This window comes from Drosophila takahashii, chromosome 4 (genome assembly GCF_030179915.1).
Source record: "Drosophila takahashii strain IR98-3 E-12201 chromosome 4, DtakHiC1v2, whole genome shotgun sequence".
Taxonomy (NCBI): domain Eukaryota; kingdom Metazoa; phylum Arthropoda; class Insecta; order Diptera; family Drosophilidae; genus Drosophila; species Drosophila takahashii.
In genome coordinates, this window is record NC_091682.1 from 1,113,346 (window position 1) to 1,141,096 (window position 27,751).

General features: G+C 41.1%; 1 protein-coding gene across 8 annotated transcripts in view; it reads left to right on the plus strand.

Moving 5' to 3' along the window:
- The window catches only part of RhoGAP102A (Rho GTPase activating protein at 102A), a 74,112-nt gene that overhangs the window by 15,846 nt on the left and 30,515 nt on the right, over positions 1-27,751 (plus strand). For 7 of the 8 annotated variants that reach the window (XM_044395394.2, XM_070218119.1, XM_070218117.1 and 4 more), the window contains 2 exons: positions 26,181-26,347; positions 26,407-26,551. In XM_044395394.2, the coding sequence (XP_044251329.1) occupies positions 26,181-26,347; positions 26,407-26,551 (312 nt within the window). Of the gene's footprint in view, positions 1-14,502; positions 15,313-26,180; positions 26,348-26,406; positions 26,552-27,751 lie in introns of those variants that run through there. The other variant, XM_070218121.1, reaches the window with a different exon arrangement.

Sequence of the window (27,751 nt, forward strand, 5' to 3'; positions counted from 1 at the left end):
TAAGAAGAGATCGGACCAATCAATGCCAGATACATATAAAAGTTAAGCCTACGAAAGTCGGCCTTGCGAAAACAAAGTAGTCACTTAGTAGACTTCTCTGATATTTTTTCTAACATAGTACCAGTGCACAGTGGTCGGGCTTGTACGGAGCCGCGGCCATAAATACTTCTAGATGTGCTATCGCTATGAAATTTTTACCAAAAATCTAAATAAATATTATAAATATATGTAACAAAAATTGGCCAGATCGTACCACTATATCCTATAGCTTCCATAGGAACGATTTTCTGAGTAGTTTCGTTTACATGAGAAGGCAATTAAAAATTCAATTTATGTAATATTAACAAGCTGGTTTGTTTACCGTACGTATTTACAAACTTAGAACTGCAATATAAAAATGTGAGAGTAATTACTAAACTCCACCCGCACCAAAAAAATTATAAAAACAAAACGAACAATGATACGATTTAATATCATTTTTTGGCCGAAGGACTTCAGTTTCATGTGCCGTTTTTTTTTTTTAATTAATTTTAGTATTGTATACTAGCTTTAATATGACAAAATAAAAAAAAAACAAGAGAGAACGCTATAGTCGGGTTGGTGTCCCGACTATCTAATACCCGTTACTCAGCTAAAGGGAATGCGAACGCTGTACTCGGGTTGGTGGCCCGACTAATAATCGTAACTCAGCTAAAGGGAGTGCGAGGGAGATAGATACATACATTTTGATTGCGTATAACTTTTTAATGAATGGTCCGATTTGAAAAATGTCTTCTACATTTCGATAGGTATACACAACAAAATTACATTTATACTTCTCGGAAATCTTTAAAGATGTGGGCGCAGGACCCATTTTAAAATTGTTTGTGGGCGATTGTGGGCGTTAGAGGGGGCGTGGCGCTCTTCTAAAATAAACTTGCGCTGCGTAGGAAGCCAAAGAATATGTGTGGGAAATCTCAACCTTCTAGCTTTTGCAGTTTCTGAGATCTCAGCGGTCATACAGACGGACAGACGGACATGGCTAGATCGACTCGACTAGTGCCCCTGATCAAGAATATATACTTTTTATGGGGTCGGAAACGCTTCCTTCTAGCTGTTACATACTTTTGCGCGAATACAATATACCCTTTTACTCTACGAGTAACGGATATAAAAAAATATAATCTATTAGTAATTCAATATTTAGTGTTGGAAAACTATTCACAATCACGAAAGACGAAGACAAAGGAACAGCACAACAAGTAAAAAGCGGCAAAAAATTTGTTTTTCGGCCAGTTCTGCCCTTGAAAAATTTATGAAGGTGTTAGTATTTTTACGATTGTGGGCACATCTGCAAATTTCTGCAGTCAATTTTAACACACATGTTACCTGAAACCCAGACGAAAAAATTGGCATACCAACAAATTGTGGAATTTTGTGGGATCATCGCTAAAACCTTAGCTAAACATAAAAAAGACGTTCACAAAATAGACACAAAACATGTATTATTTCAAATTGATGTAACGAAAACAATTTAACAAGTACGATTATTATACACATCTCGACTTATAGATAATACCTTCAACTTAAAAATCCATATCACAGAATATTAATTTGGACACGAAATATAAGAAATACACGGTTTCAAAGTTTAATGTTGCTGCGAAAAATTAGTGATGCGCCCAGTTTTGCTTTGCTACTTAACACGTGCTCACGACTTTAGGTCGATTTTTAGAAGGTACTGATATTTTTCCAGAAATGTCTGGTATGCCACGAAAAAGCTTGGGCATTTTAGAGAAAAGTTGCATACCCTTGGCCCATTTTAGGTTCCGTCGATTTTTTGAATTTTGGCCTATGGGCCACTGTGCAGTGTCGATCGAAACCTCAAACGCCGGATGATATGGATCTTCCGGTTGAGGAAGAGGTACTATCTTGGACAGAAATACGCGGTCAGGATTTGATACGAAACATAGGTCCCATATACGACCTAGTGAATTTTTAATATTGTAAACTTGGGACAATGATATATCAAGCAAGCCTTCAATAAAGTCATGTTGTGCTAGCGGAATTAAGACATTTGATTGATCATCTGTTGACCACGATGTTCAATGATCTCTATCGGTCAGTTTGTTCGACACTGACTGTATAGCAAAACAATTCTTTAAGTAGTCTGGAAATTCAGATGCAGTCGGAATATACGAGCAGGTGGTATAAATAAAACTACCAGGTAACGACAGTCGTACACATAAGAATTCTATATAATAGAATTCCTCAAATGTCACCGCTTCTGCCGAAAACGGCAGCTTCCACCGCTTCGCATGGATGGACGGTCATGCCTATAGGTAGTATACTTACCAGGAAAAATTTCGGAGTTTAAGATCAACTCTTTTAAGCAGGTTTCTGTAAATACAATTATATGGGATGCAAAAGAAAGACTATCCGAATAAAATTTAGATAGCTTACTTTGCAAGCCTTTAGTATTCTGATAGGAAAGAATTAAGCTAGTTTTTAGTTGAGGCTATCATAAATGTTCCCGGTGCATCGTCAGCTCGTTAGTTTCTTATAGCAAATGCAAAGGCTGCAGGTGACAGCGCCGCAGACACCAAATCTATTTTAAAAAAGATGCGTATACATTATACGAAAGATTTGCAGCTCAGATTCACGATCTCGAAATCCAACAGGGCTCCTCCCAAATATGTCGAGCAACAGTAACTCCGTCCCAAAGTTCAATATCCTGTAGCTGTCGACTCCCTCCTATCGAGACAGAGGTTTTCTCGGGCGATTATCTTCGCTAGCCGACTTTCCGGGATCTTTTCACTGCGATATATATAGACAATCCGAGTCAATCCGAGCATTTCGAAAATAAGCGATTGCAGTTACACAGCTACCTTAAAACTTTTTTCAATGTGCAATCCATAGCACAAGAGTCTGGCTTCCAAAGGTTACGCTCTCATTATGGGAGCAATCCATCCAAAATAAAGACGAAATTCCTACTTGGCTCGAACTTGATTCCTTTTCAACCGAGCGCCATCGAACTCTAAAGGCCGTCGATAGCATCCGATCTGCTAGCGTTCTAAAGACACAAATCGAATGGCAGAATTCCCAATAACCAATTCTTTTACCAAAAGGGTACTTCCAGTACCCTGTCTTGCGATTTGTCTTTAAAAGAAAAACACCCTGTGCGTATATGTCAAAGCTTTTTCTAAAAGAGGGTAAATCGCATCGATCGTTCCAAGATAAACAGTTATGAATCAACTGCTTTGCAAGCAGCCATAAATTGCAGGATTGCATAAGGACGACCGATATTCTCTTCCATCATGTTCCTGAGGTTCTTGCTACGGATGTCCTTGCAAGGGCGGGGGAGAATTTTCACCCCAAACGGGCGTTTAATCGAGGCAGTGTCGAGCTGCTGTTGGGGCCAGCTCTAAAAGAGCGCCGAATTAAATTGGATTATTTTAACTATTTGTCCTTTATGACAACCTCTGGTCACTCTTATGTCAATAACAAATCTAAAATATTTGAAATTGTGGGCGCGAAAATCATACAAGAAGAAATAACGGGTATTTAAAAGTCAACCCACTGGACTAAAGAGTTCGCTCTTGTTTTATAGTTGTGTGAGTACATTATGCGTCCGCTTAATGGGACGATGCCGACCGAATTGTGACAATTCTATAGTTTGCATCATTTGAAGTAAAACGGTGGTTGATAATGCACCTCTAACTGCACCTTAAATCTTCATATTTTGTTCCTTGTATTTTTAACGCGTTTCAATTTTAGAGTTTTTATTAATATAATTTTATATATAAATTATAGGGGGATTCCCTAAACTGTTGAATTGCTGAATTGTTGAAAATTCAACAAAAAATTTCGGCAATTAAGGGAACGACCCAAAATGGTTCCTGTTGAATTTTCAAACAGCTCTTATTTCTTGAAAAATTTCACGGAACTTAAAGCATGTAAAATTTGATTTATTATTGCTAGTTACTGTCTAAAAGTATTACCAAGGTAAAAAGAACCAGAAATATGCTTTCTAAGTTGATTTTAAAATAAATAATGCGTACTGGTGATACTAAAATGTTACAGCGTTGCCACGACTTTTAAAAAAAGGTGACAACTCTGGCTTTTCAGCAATTCAACAACATTTTCAACACCCCGTGGCTGTTGAATTGCTGAAATTTCTGAAAGTTTACTTTGTATGGAACTGCTGATTAACAGCTAACCAAAATTCAACAATTCAGCAATACAACAGTTTAGGGAATCCTGTTACGAGCGCCGGTTATGGCGGAAAGCGAGGCAAAAAGGGGGACAGCAGAAGCCACAGTCTCTGAAGTTGCGAAAGAAGAAAGAAAGACCAGCTTTGCACAATGCAATATAATGTACCAATTGGGCAATTCAATGGAATAATGTATCGGTCAGTAAAAGCAACGAGAGACTGAAATGAACCCGAAAGCTGACGCTAGCTAAATCCAAAGCGGGCCAGTTAGCTAGAACAACGGGAAATGAGTACCTAGATGGGAACACTTAGGTACGAAAATAAGAACCCGGAAGCAAAAAGAAAAGCTCTAACTACGGTATAAAAGAACTATGACTCTACGGAGAAGGCAGTCAGATTCGCAGGTACGGCCGGCAATAATACCAATCGAGCGCAAAGAACAAAAATAATCCGTTCGACGGAAAGTTCAACACAGTGAACATGAATCCTTGTTTCGCGTTTCACGGAGATTCCGTTTAAGGACCAAAGATAAAAAAAAAAAATGGGGTCCAAAGTTTCAAAAGCGGAAGGCAACACTGCCAACGTTATAAACAATGTGGAAGTGATAGACCACAAAGACGAAATCGTGAAAGTCTTTAATGTCTTGTGCCTAATTGCCGGGTTACTAGTGCTCCTTATAGTCCTCCGAGGACTCCGAATGTACAAGAAAACCGTACAACGCCGTCGGGATCATGGACACAAACTAGAGAGGATCGTAGCCGCCGCCTCTAACTGGCCCGAAAGAAGCCGGGATTAAGTGCAGAAAAAAAAGGAAAAAATGAATTAAATCAAATCATTGACAGCCACTGCAATGAAAAACTACAACAAAGGCAGCAACGCTAACAATAAAATAAATTAAAACAAATAATTATCAGTAACAGAACAGAAAACCCAAAACAAAATCAGCCACCACACAAACGTGCATGTGTAATAAGAAGCTCATTGAGAAGTTCCCGCAGTAAAGTTCACCTGGATGACCGAGTGCCGCTTCTTTCATTCCCTCCATATTCTTATAGTTTTTTTTTTCATTATTTTTCTGTTCAGTGTTTTATAAGAAATGAAAATTAATAGTTACGTGAAAAACGCAATGTTCAATATATATATTACCCAAAAAATATTATTTTTAAGTGCACTAATACACCTACATATACATATATATATATACTCCCAATTTAATAATTATTTAAAGCCCAAAGCAGTCCGTAGCGTCGAGATCTCATCGCCAGGACATCAATAAGTAAGTTTCTATATTTTTGTTCCTCTAAATCTATATATATATATATGTACAACTTCACCATGATCACAACACAGACGATGTTAACTACTCTTACAAGAGAACCCCATTTCGCTATTAAAGTAAAATATCTGCTATCCAAAGTCTATCTACCGATATCTGTAACAGAACTAGAGAATTTATACCTTGAGACCTTCTGTCTAGATTTCTCTCCATTAATTCATTGCAACAAGCTAGAAAAAGCTATGATAGTAGCCGCCGTACCCAATGTTCGAGTATATTCAGAAATCAATTCCAACAGTTTGCTAGGTGATGTCACTATTTTTATGTTCAATAAAGATAATTAATCTGTTCCAAGAACACACAATAAAACAAAACAAAAAGAAAACACTACATAATCACCATAATTTGAAAGGAACACAACATTTATATTGTATACATATCTTTTATATAATCTTTATATTGACACTTTTAGTATTAGTCTTCATAAACGTTTTATATATTTAATTTACTCTCTTTTATATTTTTTTTCTCATCAACACACTTACACCTATTCTATATTTTTGTCAATCATCATGCACACATACACAAAACCTTTTTACAATAAATTTATAATGTGAATTGAATCTCATAATGTGTTGGTAGAAACCGATTAAAAGGGGGGGGGGGGGGGGCGTGGTAAACATGGAAGAAGGGGTCAAGAACAGTGACACAACTTTTGACTGACGACCGCGACATTAGGGGATCGAAATGCGCGGCCCGCGACGATCCATTTGGCACACGAAGTGTGATGGGGAGGGAATGTGGCCGAAACACAGCCCGATCGTGTTACGATCAAGCTACAGCTGAGCTGTGCAGTGCAGACAGAAGACCAACGGACCTTACGAATTCTATCCATTTTTCAGGCACGATAAATTTATTCTCATTATGTTGGAGAGGAAGTGGCTTCTAAAGAACCCACCCCAAATACGGCGAGCTTAGCCGGCAGCCAGCGTGCCTGCTCAGGACGCAACTTCCTCGGCCCAAGTCCTTCTCAGGACTGGGGCACTAATATGCCGACGTAACAGAATTGGCGCCCAACGAAGGACTTTTGTATATTCTTTAAGGAATTTTTGTAGGATCCACCATTTAGATACTTATGGTGTCTGAGTTGGTGTACCTTCTACCTTCGGTATAACCCACATCTCTAAATACCAAAATTTAATTTCGCTATTGTTAACGCAAGGGAGATAAGTAATTTAAATCAGTGCTAGCTTCATTTTTTGTTGTTGTTTTGTTTTATGGTAGATTGCAAAATATTTAGAATTTAAAGTCCGTAACTTCTGCGACAGTCAGAATTGAGAAGGCCTCTCAATCGGAATTTTGTCTCAGAATTGAGGTATGACTTTATACTTTGGTTCCTTTTTAAAATCATAGATATCCTTTGTTTGAACATGGCAAAATTTACTAAGACTTTCGGAGAGAAATATGAGTGTTCCTTTTTATAATATTATTATAACACTACGTGCAAGACCGACTTTTTATTTTTTTTGTAGGGATTTAAATTCAAGGGCTTACTTTGGCCGACGCTATCCGCTTGACTAGGCTATGCCAGGTCTTTCGAGAGGTTCGAGTCCAGATCAAGCTGAGTTGCTGCAAAGGCTGCGGCGTAACAACTGGCGGTGTCAGGATGTTGCGATTACGTGGCTGATCAGCGTTCTCATGACCAGGGGGGAGGGGGCGTACTGACCGGATCCATACAGCCGACGCTATCCGTTTGTATTAGGCTATGCCAGGTCGCTCGAGAGGTTCGAGTCTGTATGGATACCACAACTACAGGGGCGGGTAACGAATTGTATCTCTCTGGCCGACGCTATCCGTTTGTACTAGGCGATGCCAGGTCGCTCGAGAGGTTCGAGACCAGAGAGAGAGGAAACAGCGAGGCAGTTCCTAGTGTCTTGGAATAAAGCTCTTTTCGTCGGTCTATGAGTGAGCTTAGCTGTTTCCGATGACGGGGGGAGGGGGTTCGGACAATATCTTCTACGGGGAATCAGCACTCCGGTGGAGGCTGTAGTCCTGGGAAGAGGTCAGTAGGGCATGGGCGGAACTGGTAACTCCGGTGGAGGCCAGTTGAATTCACCCATGGATTTCTATTGTGTTTGTTATACCCTTGCAGAGGGTATTATGATTTCAGTCAGAAGTTTGCAACGCAGTGAAGGAGACGTTTCCGACCCCATAAAGTATATATATTCTTGATCAGCATCACAAGACGAGTCGATCTAGCCATGTCCGTCTGTCCGTCTGTCCGTCCGTTTCTACGCAAACTAGTATCTCAGTTTTGAAGCTATCGTGAAGCTATCCCAAAAGTCTTCTTTCTATTGCAGGTAGTATATAAGTCGGAACCAACCGGATCGGATAACTATATCTTATAGCTCCCATAGGAAGGAAACGTTAAAAAAATTCTAGCTTCGGTGTTTTTTGAAATAAAACCTTCTACTCTTGGAAATATTATTTTTTAAATATTTCAGAATTTCGAATAAAATATTTTAAAAATCGGACGACTATATCATATAGCTGCCATAGGAACGATCGGAAAATTAATGGGAAAGTTACACAGAAATAAATTTTAGCTTTTTTGGTTTTTATTGTATTCTCTTCTACTTTAGAACATGACTCTTTTTAAATATTTCCGAATTTCAATTTTCATTTTATCAAAATCGGACGACTATATCATATAGCTGCCATAGGAACGATCGAAAAATTAATGGGAAATTAATTGGAAACAAATTATAGCTCCGTTGGTTTTTATTGTATTCTCTTATACTCTAGAATATGATTTTTTTTAATATTTCAGAGTTTTGAATTAAATCTAAGAAAAATCGGACGACTATATTATATAGCTGCAATAGGGAAGGATAGAAAAAATAATATTAAAATAATACGAAATTTAAAATTTTTGCGATTTGTAAGTTAATAGGAACGTTCTGCAAGGGTATATAAGCTTCGGCTGGCCGAAGCTAGCTTTCTTTCTTGTTTTTTTTTGTAGTTTCGGGGGCTTAATTTCGGACGGTTTCTTGACCCGTATATACCCAATCATACCAGCAAACCCGACTTAAAAATTTGATTTATATTTGTTTCAAGTCTTTGTCCATTGAAAGACAGTGTATGCATAGAAAGAAGTGGAGTCAGCCTAAATACACCCATACGTCAACATACACATATATAGTCGTCATCGTCTTTGACCGTCACTTTGGTAATTTGAAGATTTACCTCAATTATTTTTATTCTTGGATATTTATTTGTTTTTTTTGGTCGTCTGAAGGGCGTGTGCCAGTCAGTTTCTTATTACCACGGCACAAGCTAAACGTAGGAGAATGAAAAGTAAGGTAGGTCAGATACGAGCTAAGCTAGCGAGTGGAGTATATTAGTGAACATTAATGGCAGGGAAACGAAAGCAAGTGGCGTTAAGATTACCTCTGACTAGGTCGGCACGGGCATCCACATTAGCGGCAAGACAGGCTGGTCAAGCTAGAATAAGCGGTAGTAGAAGAGATCAGGAGCAAGCGAGCACCAGCCGCTCAACGGATTCAGCACCCAATCAATCGGTGAGCTGCAGCAGTAAGCTCGATAATTTGGGAAGCCTGGCGGAATACAACAACTCAGGGATGGACGACTCATTAGGAGCCGTAGGGGGAGTTACAAACCGGCTAGGCCAACCGCAAGGAAGGTCCAGCATGCTCCCAAACACAAGAGCAAGGCCACGTCATTCCACCTCCGAAAGTAGGCTGGAGAGGATGATGTCAGCCATTATTATACAAGGCAACGAACTAAAGGCAACATTTGCAACGCAGATCACAGAGTTAAACACCCAAATGATAAATCTCCAGTTGCGAGTCGCTGAAGTAAGCGAAGCACAGGGATCCAGAAACTTATAAGGAGGCAATAGCTCCACTCCACAACTAGCAAGGGGACAAGAACCAACAGCAAATGGTCGAGATACCAGACATAGGAATCACGACGGGATGGGTTCAGGATCAGAACCACCAAGATATCCTGGACAGGCTTCAGGGGATCCGCCTACTCCGAATGAACGAGAGAGGGGAGAGACTACTAGTATGCAGGAAGTTTCACAGCTAATTAGTCGATCAGCTGGAAATCAAAACGCCAGACTCGACAAGTGGAATCTCAAGTTTGATGGCACTGCCAGGGGTATGTCCGTGGAGAGTTTTCTGTTTCGGGTGGAAAGGATGAAGGATTTATACGGGTGCACGGAGGAACAGGTGTTCAGAGAGTTTCATGTGCTACTCACAGGCCCCGCCTTAAAGTGGTATTGGCAACTGTTAGAAGACAAAGCTGATGAGTACGAATTCGGCTACTTTTCGCTGACACGAGAAATGACCAGGGCGTTCTCAGCCTCGGAAAACGATTATGTTACCATCAAAGATCTGGTGGAGCGGCACCAGGGGTATAATGAGAGTTTGGACGATTACATCTCGGCAATGCACAATCTGCATTTTAAGATGCGAAGGAAAATTCCGGAATCAGATCTGGTGGAGATTTTGAAAGAGAATTTGAACTCCCAACTCGGAGCATTTATGTTGGCTTCTCCAATAGATTCGTTAGCAGAGTTCAAAAAGAAGGGAAGACGGTTGGAGAAGTGGATAAGAGATAAGAGAGCACGGCCGCGACACGTCAACGAGATTGTCAACGAGTCGGAAGAAGACAGCGAATCAGAAGAGTACCAACTTGAGGCGTTCCAAAAAGACCGGCGGTCACAGGGAGCGAAGGCGGAAAAACCGAGCAGGATGAACCCATTCCGGCAAAACGCAAACAAAAAAGTTTTCGCAAGAGGGAACGGACCAGAAGCAGAAGGAGAGTGCTCATCCCCGTTTCACACATACTTGTGTTACACGTGCAACAAGCCGGCCGATTTCTATCGCCATTGTAACCAAGCAGACGGGACCGTATGCCAAGCCCGGTTCCATGACACACAGTGTCATTACTGTGGCAAAAGTGACTCGTATCACTCAACGCAGGCTCCTTTTTTATCGAAAGGTCTGACCAGAGACGCAGGGGAGCCCGGTCAGACAAACGAGAACCAGAAGCAATAGAAAACACGATAGCGAGCCCGGCGCAGATTTCTCCGCATAAATCATTTCAGCAGCGGAAGACGGAGTATGAGGCGGCTCGCGCACGAATTTTTAACCCGGACGATAAAAAAAAGGACGAGAGAAAGCACCGGAAGGACAAGAAGCTTCAACACCTACATCATTCTATGGATACTACACGGGAATTTAGGAAAAAATTAGTGGCTTCCATTGTCAGCCTTAAAAACGACAACCGTTTGTTTGCCAAGACTAGAGTAGATGGCGAGGAGATAGTCGCGTTACTAGACACCGGAGCAAGCGCCAACTGCATTGGGAAAGGAGCGGAGGTGTTTTTGCGAGGGCGAGAACAGAAAGTGAAAAAGCTAACAAAGCAGAACGTCCAAACCGCTAGCGGGGGAAAAACCCAGGTTACGGGCATGATCACCTTACCAGTAGAATGGGAAGAAGAAACGAAAGAACTAGAGTTCTTGATAGTGCCAGCCTTTCAGCAATCGTTTTATTTTGGGATTGAGTTCTGGGAGGAGTTTGGGCTTCCGCTACCAGGACAACGCTATGTGCGGGTAGCCGAGGTAGATCCAGTGCCACCTATAGAAGAATACAAGCCGGCACGGCAGGAGACCGCATACACTCCGCATAAACTCTCGATAGAACAAGAAACCATCTTAAACCAACTGGTGGCAACCTTTCCATCATGTTCAGACATGGGCTTAGGGAAGACTGGTTTAGAAGAGCATGTCATAGAAGTTACCCAGGAAAATCTGCCGATTAAGCAAAGGCATTATCCCATCTCGCCAGCAAAACAACAGCTGGTGTTTGCCGAACTTGATCGAATGCTAAGTTTGGGAGTGATTGAGGAAAGTCTTTGCTTAGATGCCCGCAAAGTAAATTCCCGGACTGTAAAAGATGCGTATCCCTTACCACACATTGAGGGCTTATTGAGTCGGCTGCAAGAAACATATTATATTTCGGCAATCGATTTGAAAGACGCCTTCTGACAAATACCCTTAGAAACCAAGAGCAGGGAGAAGACAGCTTTTACCGTGCCAGGTCGGCCGTTGTATCAGTTTACGGTTATGCCGTTTGGCTTATGCAATGCAGCACAGAGAATGTGCCGACTAATGGACAAAGTTATTCCAGCTGCACTTCGGGAGAATGTATTTGTATATCTCGACGATCTGCTGGTATGCTCACCTACGTTCGAGGAACATTTAAATATGTTGCGGCAGGTCAGTGACTGCTTAAGAAGGGCAAAGCTGACGATTAACGTGGATAAAAGTAAATTCTGCTACAGCCAAGCTAAATATCTAGGGTATATTGTAGGCGGAGGTTGCATAAGAACAGACCAGACAAAAAAACAGGCGATTCAAGAGTTTCCGCTGCCCACTTCCGCCAAGCAAATGCGGAGATTTTTGGGTATGACAGGATGGTATCGGCGTTTTATTCAGAATTACTCACGAACGGCGGCGCCGCTCCATGAGAGTCTAAAAAAAGATCGGATTAAGAAATATGAACTTGACCAAGAAGGAGTGAAAGCATTTGAGGCTCTGAAAACCAGCATGGTTTCCGAGCCAGTACTAATAACCCCGAATTTCTCCAAACCGTTCACAATTCAATGCGACGCATCCACAACGGGAGTAGGAGGCGTGTTATTTCAAACCGACGAGGACGGCGGAGAGCATCCAATCTCATACATGTCTGCAAAGTTGAATAAAGCTCAGCGGAACTATTCCATTACGGAACTGGAGTGTGCGATTTTAAGTATTAGTAAATTCCGACCATATGTGGAAGGCATGCCTTTTAAAGTAACCACGGATCATGCTAGTTTAAAGTGGCTCATGGGACAAAAAGATTTGTCAGGAAGACTGGCAAGGTGGAGTTTAAAATTGCAAGCTTTTGATTTCCAGATTGAGCATAGGAAAGGGGCACTGAACGTAGTTCCCGACGCGCCTTTCAAGCTCATCACGGCAAGACGGCAGGTCATGGAGGGATCCACAAAACACTGGAAAGAATTCGACAGTTTTATTACTGGCCCGGCATGACAGTCAGCGTACAAGAAGTAATAAAGAATTGTGAAGTATGCAAAGTCAGCAAAACCGCCAACAAAACGAACCGACCCCCAATGGGCAAACAAATCATAACGCCCTGGGCAAAGATTATATATTGATTTCATGGGGCCATACCCCAGAACAAAATCTGGAAACACCGTAATCTTTGTATGTCTAGATCATTTTACTAAGTTCGTTTGGTTAGAACCAATGCGGAAAGCCACCGCTGGAGGAGTCGTCAGCTTTCTGGAGAAGTCAATTTTTCATCAGTTTGGAGTGCCAGAGTTTATACACTCCGATAACGGCAAGCAGTTCGTCTCTCAGGTATTCGCAGAACTGCTCGAGCAACATGGAATTCGACACATACGAACTGGCTTCTATGCTCCACAAGCTAATGCAGCTGAAAGGGTAAACCGATCCATATTGCAAATGCTCCGTGCAACGACTGAGCAAGACCAGCGGAATTGGGACTCCCACTTAAGTCGAATAGCGTGTACTCTAAGAAGTGGCTATCATGAAGCGTTGGGATTGGAACCATACTATGCGATGTTTGGGACACGGATGGTCACGCACGCCAGTGCGTATGCGATAATGAGACGACTTGGCGGGGTCTCAGCAACCGATCAAGTAGTGTGCTTAGCGGACAAGATGGAGTTAACTCGAGATCGAGTGAATAAAGGTTTAGTCCGTGCACACGAGAAAGCGGAAAGGACATATAATACCCGCAGCAGAGAAGTTGAGTTTGCAGTGGGACAAGTGGTATACCGAAAAAACTACCGGCAAAGTAACCGAGCGGAAGGGTATAATGCAAAGTTAGGGCCAAACCGAGTTCGGTGTGTCATACTTAAACGACAAGGGAATTCGTTGTATGAACTAGGCAACGAAGTTGGCAAAAGTATCGGGGTATATCACGCCAAAGACTTATTCATCGTCTGACAACCGGGCAGAACCAGCGAGAACGGCAAAGAGAGCAGATATGGATCCAAGGCAAAAGGGAATTCAGGAGATATGAAGACGCCTGACGGACCAGGCGAGAGAGTGGAAGGAGCAAGGACAGCCTTACCCAAACCAGGGTTTTGCCAACGAGTTGGCAGAAGCCCTGCGCACCGAAGCGGCGAGCTTAGAGTGGGAGGAGGTGGAGTTGATGAACGCATTCCGGATCAACGACGTGTTGCTCGAGAGACTCTTGGCGAAACCGGAGCCAAATCTGACTTTTCTCAAGATCTGGTCGGAGATTCAGGAGCAGGACCTGCTGCACTGGCAGGAGTGGGACGAGACCCACCGGCAGATAAAGGATGAGGCTGAACGGGACGCGGCCGTATTCGACGGTTTGTTCCGTGAGCCTGTGTTCCCGAACTTCGCCGTCACCAGGCGGAGAAGCATCAACCGGGGAATGGTCTTGTACCGGACGGAGGAGCGGCAGCGGGAGCAAGCTGAACGGGAAGCTGAGGAACCCCTCTGGCCGGAATTCGGGTTAAGGCGGCGATATTCCGCTTTGTATTAAATTTTAATACGTACATACAGAAACAATCATAAAAATTAATAAATAAAGTAAAATGAAATATCCAAGGAAAAAAAAAACAATAGTCCAATTTTTTTTTCACAAGCTTATTAACAAAAAAAAAAAAAAAAAAATGCTTAGTCAATAGAGCACGAGACTCTGTATCCCAGGGTATGGGTCGAGGCCACACGTTGGGCTGGACTCAGGAAAAAAAAAAAAAAAAAGAGAAAGAGAAAAAAAAAAACACCCTGTAACCGCTTGTCGTAGATCCTTTTTGCGAGGTCGTTCCATACGGAATCCGCATCGACGACATCGAGCCTGTTACGAGCGCCGGTTATGGCGGGAAGCGAGGCAAAAAGGGGGACAGCAGAAGCCACAGTCTCTGAAGTTGCGAAAGAAGAAAGAAAGACCAGCTATGCACAATGCAATATAATGCACCAATTGGGCAATTCAATGGAATAATGTATCGGTCAGTAAAAGCAACGAGAGAAGTTTCAAAAGCGGAAGGCAACACTGCCAACGTTATAAACAATGTGGAAGTGATAGACCACAAAGACGAAATCGTGAAAGTCTTTAATGTCTTGTGCCTAATTGCCGGGTTACTAGTGCTCCTTATAGTCCTCCGAGGACTCCGAATGTACAAGAAAACCGTACAACGCCGTCGGGATCATGGACACGAACTAGAGAGGATCGTAGCCGCCGCCTCTAACTGGCCCGAAAGAAGCCGGGATTAAGTGCAGAAAAAAAAGGAAAAAATGAATTAAATCAAATCATTGACAGCCACTGCAATGAAAAACTACAACAAAGGCAGCAACGCTAACAATAAAATAAATTAAAACAAATAATTATCAGTAACAGAACAGAAAACCCAAAACAAAATCAGCCACCACACAAACGTGCATGTGTAATAAGAAGCTCATTGAGAAGTTCCCGCAGTAAAGTTCACCTGGATGACCGAGTGCCGCTTCTTTCATTCCCTCCATATTCTTATAGTTTTTTTTTTCATTATTTTTCTGTTCAGTGTTTTATAAGAAATGAAAATTAATAGTTACGTGAAAAACGCAATGTTCAATATATATATTACCCAAAAAATATTATTTTTAAGTGCACTAATACACCTACATATACATATATATATATACTCCCAATTTAATAATTATTTAAAGCCCAAAGCAGTCCGTAGCGTCGAGATCTCATCGCCAGGACATCAATAAGTAAGTTTCTATATTTGTTTTCCTCTAAATCTATATATATATATATATGTACAACTTCACCATGATCACAACACAGACGATGTTAACTACTCTTACAAGAGAACCCCATTTCGCTATTAAAGTAAAATATCTGCTATCCAAAGTCTATCTACCGATATCTGTAACAGAACTAGAGAATTTATACCTTGAGACCTTCTGTATAGATTTCTCTCCATTAATTCATTGCAACAAGCTAGAAAAAGCTATGATAGTAGCCGCCGTACCCAATGTTCGAGTATATTCAGAAATCAATTCCAACAGTTTGCTAGGTGATGTCACTATTTTTATGTTCAATAAAGATAATTAATCTGTTCCAAGAACACACAATAAAACAAAACAAAAAGAAAACACTACATAATCACCATAATTTGAAAGGAACACAACATTTATATTGTATACATATCTTTTATATAATCTTTATATTGACACTTTTAGTATTAGTCTTCATAAACGTTTTATATATTTAATTTACTCTCTTTTATATTTTTTTTTCTCATCAACACACTTACACCTATTCTATATTTTTGTCAATCATCATGCACACATACACAAAACCTTTTTACAATAAATTTATAATGTGAATTGAATCTCATAATGTGTTGGTAGAAACCGATTAAAAGGGGGGGAGCTGGTAAACATGGAAGAAGGGGTCAAGAACAGTGACACAACTTTTGACTGACGACCGCGACATTAGGGGATCGTATTGCGCGGCCCGCGACGATCCATTTGGCACACGAAGTGTGATGGGGAGGGAATGTGGCCGAAACACAGCCCGATCGTGTTACGATCAAGCTACAGCTGAGCTTGTGGGGCAGTGCAGACAGAAGACCAACGGACCTTACGAATTCTATCCATTTTTCAGGCACGATAAATTTATTCTCATTATGTTGGAGAGGAAGTGGCTTCCAAAGAACCCACCCCAAATACGGCGAGCTTAGCCGGCAGCCAGCGTGCCTGCTCAGGACGCAACTTCCTCGGCCCAAGTCCTTCTCAGGACTGGGGCACTAATATGCCGACGTAACAATCCCCCTTATATTTATATAAATTATTTATTTCCCTGGTCAGAAATAAGATGAGTTGAGTTGCGAAGCCTATTTGACACTGAATTGAATTTCGCAAGACGGCGCCGTATTAGCGGAGTTGCCAGAAACTAATGAGAGTTTGTGTATGTATACATGTTATCTTGTACATAGGTTAAGTATATAGAACAGAATAGAGATGGCATTATGCGCCTATATGTTAGAGATTATTAAAATCTGCAAGCGTTCACGAACATCCCGGCCCGGCCTGAAACACAGCTTCGTGATCGGTCTGGTCCTCTCTCCTGTCGGGGTCTTCAGTTTGGTGGTGAATTGGACTCTTTTAGGAGCACAACATTACCGGTGGAGATGTTGGGTGTTAAGGTAGTCCAATTTGGACGTTGCTGCAGAGTAGTCAGATACTCCTGATGCCATTTCTTCCATCCTTGAATCATAGACTGGATGCTTTGCCAATATCCTAATCGGCCCACTGGGACGTGGCTCAAATCGGGATCTGACACTGTGGTTAAGGGTCGCCCAATTAAGAAGTGAGCGGGTGAAAGGTAGTTGGTTTCCGTATCCGGTGTGTGGCACAAGGGGTGTGAATTTATCACTGCGCTTATTTGAGCAAGAAGTGTGCGCATCTGTTCAAAGGTGAGCGTTGAGTTTCCGGTGAATCTGCAAGTTGTAGCTTGTTACAACGAACTGCCGACTCCCATTTCCCTCCCCAGTGAGGGGCTCTTGGGGTAATAAGTACCCATTGGATACCAACATCCGCTAGTGTGCTAGTTTTTTTTTTTTTTTTGTTAGTGGTGGTTTGAAGCATTGAAAGCTAACTCGGAGCTGAGATAGCTTGCCGAAGTTTGGGACTTTAACCCAGTAAAAACTCCACCTCCTTCCCGCTTCCCGGCGGTACTGCCGTTAGGTATTACTTCGCCGGGGGGAATGCCCTAAGGGCTCTCTAGGATTCTATCCCATTGGAATTTCGCAGTCTTTCTGCGTTGCGCAGTTTTTTGAGTACTATTGTGGCCATGTTGCATACAGAAGACCATCGCCAGGACATCAATAAGTAAGTTTCTATATTTGTTTTCCTCTAAATCTATATATATATATATATGTACAACTTCACCATGATCACAACACAGACGATGTTAACTACTCTTACAAGAGAACCCCATTTCGCTATTAAAGTAAAATATCTGCTATCCAAAGTCTATCTACCGATATCTGTAACAGAACTAGAGAATTTATACCTTGAGACCTTCTGTATAGATTTCTCTCCATTAATTCATTGCAACAAGCTAGAAAAAGCTATGATAGTAGCCGCCGTACCCAATGTTCGAGTATATTCAGAAATCAATTCCAACAGTTTGCTAGGTGATGTCACTATTTTTATGTTCAATAAAGATAATTAATCTGTTCCAAGAACACACAATAAAACAAAACAAAAAGAAAACACTACATAATCACCATAATTTGAAAGGAACACAACATTTATATTGTATACATATCTTTTATATAATCTTTATATTGACACTTTTAGTATTAGTCTTCATAAACGTTTTATATATTTAATTTACTCTCTTTTATATTTTTTTTTTCTCATCAACACACTTACACCTATTCTATATTTTTGTCAATCATCATGCACACATACACAAAACCTTTTTACAATAAATTTATAATGTGAATTGAATCTCATAATGTGTTGGTAGAAACCGATTAAAAGGGGGGGAGCTGGTAAACATGGAAGAAGGGGTCAAGAACAGTGACACAACTTTTGACTGACGACCGCGACATTAGGGGATCGTATTGCGCGGCCCGCGACGATCCATTTGGCACACGAAGTGTGATGGGGAGGGAATGTGGCCGAAACACAGCCCGATCGTGTTACGATCAAGCTACAGCTGAGCTTGTGGGGCAGTGCAGACAGAAGACCAACGGACCTTACGAATTCTATCCATTTTTCAGGCACGATAAATTTATTCTCATTATGTTGGAGAGGAAGTGGCTTCCAAAGAACCCACCCCAAATACGGCGAGCTTAGCCGGCAGCCAGCGTGCCTGCTCAGGACGCAACTTCCTCGGCCCAAGTCCTTCTCAGGACTGGGGCACTAATATGCCGACGTAACAATCCCCCTTATATTTATATAAATTATTTATTTCCCTGGTCAGAAATAAGATGAGTTGAGTTGCGAAGCCTATTTGACACTGAATTGAATTTCGCAAGACGGCGCCGTATTAGCGGAGTTGCCAGAAACTAATGAGAGTTTGTGTATGTATACATGTTATCTTGTACATAGGTTAAGTATATAGAACAGAATAGAGATGGCATTATGCGCCTATATGTTAGAGATTATTAAAATCTGCAAGCGTTCACGAACATCCCGGCCCGGCCTGAAACACAGCTTCGTGATCGGTCTGGTCCTCTCTCCTGTCGGGGTCTTCAGTTTGGTGGTGAATTGGACTCTTTTAGGAGCACAACATTACCGGTGGAGATGTTGGGTGTTAAGGTAGTCCAATTTGGACGTTGCTGCAGAGTAGTCAGATACTCCTGATGCCATTTCTTCCATCCTTGAATCATAGACTGGATGCTTTGCCAATATCCTAATCGGCCCACTGGGACGTGGCTCAAATCGGGATCTGACACTGTGGTTAAGGGTCGCCCAATTAAGAAGTGAGCGGGTGAAAGGTAGTTGGTTTCCGTATCCGGTGTGTGGCACAAGGGGTGTGAATTTATCACTGCGCTTATTTGAGCAAGAAGTGTGCGCATCTGTTCAAAGGTGAGCGTTGAGTTTCCGGTGAATCTGCAAGTTGTAGCTTGTTACAACGAACTGCCGACTCCCATTTCCCTCCCCAGTGAGGGGCTCTTGGGGTAATAAGTACCCATTGGATACCAACATCCGCTAGTGTGCTAGTTTTTTTTTTTTTTTTGTTAGTGGTGGTTTGAAGCATTGAAAGCTAACTCGGAGCTGAGATAGCTTGCCGAAGTTTGGGACTTTAACCCAGTAAAAACTCCACCTCCTTCCCGCTTCCCGGCGGTACTGCCGTTAGGTATTACTTCGCCGGGGGGAATGCCCTAAGGGCTCTCTAGGATTCTATCCCATTGGAATTTCGCAGTCTTTCTGCGTTGCGCAGTTTTTTGAGTACTATTGTGGCCATGTTGCATACAGAAGACCAATTTTCTTCTGAATCGAGCATAATGTCCTCCAGGTTACAAGCGGCTGGCGTCCTCACAACCCTCATGCTCAGATCTCTTCGTTCATTTTCAAATCTCGGACAGACAAAAAACAGGTGTTCTGCGTCTTCGTTATCCGACTCGCAGAGTGGACAGTGCGGGTAACTTTCATGCTTAAACCTATTTAGATAGTATTTAAAGCATCCATGTCCTGTCAGCAGTTGCGTTAAGTAGTAGTCCACCTGTCCATGCTTCCGTCCCAGCCATCTCTGCAGTTCTGGGATAAGCTTATACGTCCATCGTCCTTTGCTACTTTGTACCCACCTCTCTTGCCACTTCGCAATGGTAAGTTCTCTGCACCGTTTTCGTAGGGATTCAGCAGTTCCGATTTCTGTGCTACCTGCTCGGATCTCAACCGATTCCAATGCCAGCAGGTCAATCGTTATAATTCCCGATATTACCAACGCCGCGTCATGGGATACCGTGCGGAACGCACAGTATACCCGCAGGGCACACAATCTCTGCACGGATTCGGCATCTTGCATGTTGCTTTCATTTTTAGTGGCTCGAGCCCATATGGGAGCAGCGTACATCAGCGTCGATGTGACAACGCTAACCAGTAATCTCCGACCTGGTTGCCTCTGTCTCCGAGTGTTTGCCATAATCCTCAAGATTGCGGCCGCGGTCCTACTTGCCCTGCCACTAGCGTACGCTAAATGTTCTTTGAAAGTTAGCCGGTGGTCAATCATGACACCCAAGTATTTTAGGCTTGGGCGAGATTTATTGGCGTCGAGCCATTGAGTAATGGGTAATCCTTACGCTGGGTAAATTAGCCATTTGTTGCTGGGATGTGGGGTAGCGTTGACGAAAGCAAGCTAAACAGTCGTGTGTTATCTTCCGAATTAGATTCCGTGCTCCAAATATCCAAATAATCCTTGCCGCCTTGATCTCGTCAAATGAGAGAGCTCTGATGGATTTCGAGTACGTTGAATAAATCGCATCACGTAGCCGACAATGTGTACGAGCTTGATCCAAGAAGACACTCGTTCGATTAGATCATCAAGTGGATGAGTCGGGGTTGCTTCAGCCACTGTAGCCAAACAGTTGGATTTGACTTCTCCTTGAATGCGTTTGTCTGAAACAGATAAATCGAAGCGTGAGTCGTTTAACTTTACCAGGTACTGATCCTTGTCCCGTAGTCACAATGGAAGTCGATGAGATCAGCAGCCATCAGTCCCCTGGATGCACAGTCAGCTGGGTTTGTTTTGGAGTCCACGTGACGCCAAGCACTTCTTGGAATGGTGTCAAGGATTTCCGTGGTTCTGTTTCCAACAAATGTCTTCAGTTGGGCTGGCGCATACAATAGCCAGGAGAGCACTATTGATGAGCCGGACCAGCCAAAAACAGTTATGTTCTTGTGGCGTAATCCAGATGTGATCGAGCGAGTCAGTTGGTTGAGGAGAAGTGCTGCGTAAAGTTCCAGACGTGGTAAGGATTTCCGAGGTTCTGTTTCTAACAAATGTCTTCAGTTGGACTGGCGTATACGATAGCCAGGAGAGCACTTTTGATGAGCCGGACCAGCCAAAAACAGTTATGTTCTTGTGGCGTAATCCAGATGTGATCGAGCGAGTCAGTTGGTTGAGGAGAAGTGCTGCGTAAAGTTCCAGACGTGGCAAGGATTTCCGAGGTTCTGTTTCCAACAAATGTCTTCAGTTGGACTGGCACATACGATAGCCAGGAGAGCACTATAGATGAGCCGGACCAGCCAAAAACAGTTATGTTCTTGTGGATTAATCCAGATCTGATCGAGCGAATCAGTTGGTTGAGGAGAAGTGCTGCGTAAAGTTCCAGACGTGACAAGGATTGTTGTTTCAGTGGAGCCACCCTTGTTTTCGCATCCACAATGGACATCGAGATGGATCCATCGTCATTTGTGACTCTGCTGTACACCACAGCAGCATACGTCTTGGTTGAAGCATCCGGAAATCCGTGGAGTTCGATGTTGTCCGGGTCGTTGGCAACAAATCGTGGTAGTCGGAACTTTTGGAAAAGAATTTTGAATTGAATGACAATGGGTGCCAAGAGTCCGAGAGGATCAAATACCCCCGAGACGTCGGACAAGACTTGTCTCTTTGAGCAATCAGGATTTGCAACTAGACCAACATTGTACGTTAGGAAGATTTTTCCAGGATGCCAGTACAGTCCGAGAACCTTTATTGGTGACGTTTGTGCAGATTGTGTGTCGCTATCGTTCGTTTGTATACTTGGTGTATTCGATACCCATTTTCCGAGTTCAAGGTTGGCGCGAGACATCAGCTGAACCAGCTCGTTTCGGTTTCGAAGTAGCTCATCCTCACTGTTTGACCCAGTAAGAACGTGATCGACATAAAAATCCTCCGCAGGATTTTCGACGCATTTGGGTATTCCTCTTGATGATCGATAGCAAGTTGTTCCAGCACTCGCACCGCCAGAAATGGTGCGCATAAAGTTCCGTAGGCTTGATGGGATCGGATGGATCTTCTCTCCAAACGATTTTCTGGAAGTTTCTGTGCTCTTCGTTGACCCATATATGGCGGAACATTTTTACGAGGTCCGCTGAGAATGCAAATTTGTACATTCCAAAACGAAGACACCCAGCGAATAGATCACGCTGGATACTAGGCCCTGTAAACAGGGTGTCATTTAAAGCCATACCCTTGGCGTCGCGAAATGATCCTACTACTCGTAGCTTCCGACCCAGAACTGGGTAGTGTGGTAGATAAAACCGATTACCAGTAGCGTTTTCCTCAGGTGGCACCTCTCGCATGTGCCCCAGATTTGTGTACTCCCTCATAAAGTTTACGTACTGTGTACGCAGCTGCTCGTTCTGTTGCAGCCGCCGCTCATCCTGATCATCCTACAGTTCCAATTTTGCGCTGCTTTGAACATTATCCAGTTCCCAAAACTTTTGAAGCGTGGCGCCTATGTCCACTGTTGTAGTCAATGCACAAGCGTTGCTTGGACTCGACCCATCCGAACACCGAAGAAATGGCGATAAAATTACCCTTGTTGTCGTACATCTTTCGTCCTGTAAACACTGACCATACGTGCCCACTGCCCAATTCTATTGTCAACAGGTTAGTTTGTGTTGAATTCAGTATCCGCCAACTGCCTTGAGCGCCGATGCATCAATGTTTTTTTTTTTTTTGCCTTTCCAGCGAAGAAGTGATCCTGCCTAAACTTGAACCGGCGTGCTCGAATTAGCCTGATTTGCAGCCAGTCGCTCAAATAGTTGTTGGTTTTGTTGCAGCAAATTGGCAATCGCTTCGTTGTTGGAATGCAGAACGTTGCTGCCATTCCCAAGAGGTTGTAGAGCATCACTTCTGTCTTTGACAATTGCGATCGCCCTTAGGTACTTTTCTCCGTAAATCGCATTATCGATCTCCGGATCGATGTAACCTTCCACTTCCTCGTGGACAGCAATGCAATCGCCGAACTCGTTGAACTCCTTCCAAACTTCGTGGAGAAGTTGTATGCGTTGCAGACAACGTGTGATGAGAGACAACGTGTGATGTTAGCCTTGAGCCTGGAACGGCTTTTCACAAATGCAAACAATTATGTTATGTATGTTATGTACGACGCTGTATTAGGGCTAGTACTCAACCCAAGAAAAAGTCGTCCAAAACAAAAACTTCATATGAAACAAAATTTTTTGACGTTGTTTTTCATATGAAGTTTTTTGTTTTGGACGACTTTTTGTTGGGTTGAGTACTAAGCCTTAGCGGCGTTGCCAGAAACTAAAGAGAGATTGTGTATGTATACATGTTTTCTTGTACATAGGTTAAGTATATAGAACAGAATAGAGATGGCACTAGGCGCCTATATGTTAGAAATTATTAAAAGCTACAAGCGTTTACAAACATTCCCCTTTTCTAAATATTTAGAACTTTTTGCTTACTTACTTTTAATTTTAAAGTGATAAAAACCTCGTGCGACATGCATGTACCCTCGCCCCTTTTTGTGTGTTGGCTAAGTCTAAGCCGACATTACCTCGAGTTAGCTAAAAACTTCTTTATAAAATGAGTTAGAAATATGATTTGACTTTAAGAATGACACAGCAATTTGCTCTAAGTGGCTTTTAATTGATACAAATGCACATTAAAGCATGATCTTTAACTGTGTATATTCGTTTTATATTCATGAAAATATGTAGCGCTACGCTGCACAGTGTAAGATTTTGCCAATCTAGGGGGACTTTTAGCAAAGGTTGAACTATTTTTAAAGTCGATGAGCTTTAAGCAGCACTTTTAGAAATGTTCAACTATTACGAAAACAGGCACAAAACAAAACAACAATTTCTTTTTTTTTTAAGATAAGGGTTGTTGTACTTTAGAAATGCATGCAAGTTTGCACTGGGAAGCGATCAACAGTTGACAAAGTTTAGTCTTATCAATTGCATCGCGTGATTAGTGGAAGCTGCCAAAAGTTATTTTATTTATTATTTTTTAATCCACTTTCAAAAACATTTTTTTTACCAAAAAATTTGTTGTTCGTTTTTTTCTGTTTTTTGGTGGAACAAAAACGTTTATTATTCTATCGTATTCTATCTAAAAATCTAAGAATCTAAAATAAAATCTTACCCATATTTTGCCCAAAGACCTTCTATTTAGAAATTAGTGAAATAAGCCGTGCTGCATTTTTCGAGGTTTGGTCAAAAACATTTGAGTTTCAAAACAGATTTGAGAAATCTAGAAGAGATATTTACTGCAAGGTTTCTTGGCTTCATGTCAGATTAAATGTCGAGGACTATCGCATTGATGTCATTGCTTCCACCTCAAGTAAAAGCGGGAGGGCACAAAAAACCTTTTTTGAGTCTTGTCCTAAAGCACAAAAAAGAAAAGCCAAGAATTGTTGTCAACAATAGATGAGGATCAATAGCTATCAGCCGCAGAACAGGCTTTTCGGGCGGAACGAAAACCAGATTCAGCTAAATTAATTAATAATTATCAAATGCTGGAATAATGGCTTTTCAAAACGCCTTTCAGCAGATCAAGCACTTGCCCTTATGATAGACAATAAAAAAATGTTCCAAAATGTTATTCATGTTATGATCTCGTACACTCATCCGATCCATTTATAGCAAGTTTGCGAGCACCACCAAAAACTAGACACTTAGAGCTTCCAGAAGATGTGTCTCAACCTTTATCAAAAGATGGATACACTGACAACAGCTGTGACTCGAATTCAGAGTCTGACTAGCTTGGCAAAAAAAAAGTAGTAAATTTGTTCTATAAAGTTTAAATTGTTACCATTTTTTTTTTTTTAAATACCAACGTTTTTTTGTTTTGTAATCAAATATCTTTAATATAAGACCTTATTTGCAGCTGTTCAGCTATAACATAGAAGTTACAGCTTAAAACATGACCAAAATCCATCATTTTCCAAAAATGTTTTTAAGTTTAAGTTTAACGACAATAGCCAACATTTTCGAATATTTTTTTAAATATTTTTTTTGGACCACGCCCATTTCGGTTTTTAGGCGTGTATTTTTAACGATGCCATTTATGCCAGCATTTTTGCATTTCTTCTCACTTTTACAAATTTGACGAAGTGTAGCTTCTAAACTAATGAATGGAACTCAATGCAGTGTATAAAAAAGTTGGAGGGCATTCTATTACCTGTAAAATGAGTCATTTATGGTTGAAATCGGTTAACCATAACTTAAGTTAGAAATTCAAAAAGTGTCAAAAACGTTTTTTACACTTAAAAAAAAATTTTATCCATAAAAAAAATTTTAAGTGCCATTTTCTTAATCAGGAAGACGTACCTTACCGGACAACAAAGGTTTCATTCATGGTATATTTCATCGATTTTTTTTTGTAAACTGGTGTAATTCAAACAAGAAAGGAAGCTAGCTTCGGCCAGCCGAAGCTTATATACCCTTGCAGATTATTCCTATTAACTTACAAAAACATTTAATTTAGATTTATTTGCATATATGTTACAACAATCAAAATTTTAGCTGCTTTCGTATTATTTTTATCCTTTCTATGGCAGCTATTAAATATAGACGTCCGAATTTTGTTAAATTTAATTCGAAGTTTTAAAATGTTAAAGAAAATCTGTATCACAGAGATGAAGAGAATGTAATAAATATCAACAAAGATATAATTTTTTTCCTATTGATTTTCATTTCATTTTTGACGGTTCCTATGCCACCGATATGATATAGTTATCCGATTTTGATAAAATTAAAATTAAAATTCGGAATTATTTAAAAAATTATATTCCCAAGAGTAGAAGGTAATACTTCTCTTGGGAATATAACTAAAGTAACTAAAGATAGAATTTTTTAACGTTTGTTTTCCGATCCTTCCTATGGGAGCTATACGATTTAGCTTTCTGATCCGGTCGATCCGACTTATACCTGCAATAGAAAAAAGACTTTTGGGAAAGTTTCAAGCCGATAGCTTCAAAACTGAGAGACTAGTTTGCGTAGAAACGGACGGACAAACGGACCGACGGACAGATCAACTCGTCTAGTGATGCTGATCAAAAATATATATACTTTATGGGGTCGGAAACGTCTCCTTCACCACGTTGCAAACTTCTGACTGAAATCATAATAACCTCTATTTTTACTATGAATTTCAGCACAAGGAAATGAATCAGTAAATATGCAGAAGTCAAAATCTTTATCTAATGTTGGACAATTTGTAACCAAAAAAATATGGCGAAGTCGGTCGAAAAGCCAAAATAGACGGAATATCTCTAAAGGTTGTACAAATTTACCTTTACCTTCTCTAAAATGGTATCCATCGGTAAGAAAATTAAGTTTATAAGTTAAAATAATGCCGAAGCTATTTAAAATAAATTTCAGGAGAAATGTGTATGGATATCAGAATCCGGCGAAAGATTTCAAATTGTGGAGACTTTATTGATAAAGCTATCAAATACAGAATCAGATTTAGTTAAGGATTTCGCCCTGGAAAAAATTGAGGAACTGAATATTGGAAATATTGAAGGTATGTTGTATTGATGATATTTATCAATAGTTTACCCAATTTTTTTTGAAAATACACCAAGATGGATGATGCTGGTTCCTGGTTGGTTCCCCTAGATCGCAAATAAGAAATACCCCCACTTTTTATGGCTACATTTTTTTTAAAAGATTTTTTAAAGAAAATTTGTTTGCTTGTTTGGCTCGACAAACGGGAAAAAAAAGATTAACCTTTTTTTCAATTTTTATAAAAAAAATTTAAAATAAGTCTTATTATTATTATTATTTATTTATCTTCCTAGCGCTAAAGTTAACAATTTAACTTAAAAACAAGAGAGAACGCTATAGTCGAGTGCCTCGACTATTAGATACCCATTACTTCAGCTGGGGGGCCAAGAAGGAATTGTTAAGGCAAAACCTTAGGGAATATTTTTTAATTAATATTCAATAATAGATTTAAGTTAATCAATTGTAGTAAGATGTAGCCAGATAAGGATTTATCCATTGGCGATATAGATAAATAAATAAATAAATAAACAACTTAATAGAAATATGCCTTCTTATATGTTTTTCGCCGCTCGATTTTTACTCAGGGATCTCTTTCTAGAAGAGGCTTTCTAGAACTTTCAATTCTGCCTAGCACATCTCCCGTCTCTCTCTAGCGCAGGTAAATGCACTTGTGAAAAACGTATACGAGCAAAAAGAGACAAAATGCCCGCCCCATTTCAAATAATTTAAAATTTGCATTAAAAAAGGCAGATTTTTTCCAAAGCCATTTCCTAGATGGCGCTAGTGTATATTGTATTGCGCCATCTACCGCCAGATATTGGTACTACTAGTCATGAAAGGCGGAAATGTAGGCGCTGGCCAGGTTTAAGCGTTTATTGGGTTTGTGGGCGTTAGAGTGGGCGTGGCAATTTTTTAATTGGCCAATCGATAGGTATTGACGAAGCGAATACATATCATTTAATATTTTCATAATAGCTTCAAAACTGTGAGCGTTAGAGGGGGCTTGTGGGCGTTAGAGGGGGCGTGGCACCTTTTTGAAACAAACTTGCGCTGCGTAGGAGCTCCTAGAATCTGCATGCAAAATGCCAATCTTCTAGCTTTTATAGTTTCCGAGATCTCAGCGTTCATACGGACAGACAGACAGACAGACAGAGGGACAGACAGACGGACAGACGGACATGGCTAGATCGACTCGGCTAGTGATCCTGATCAAGAA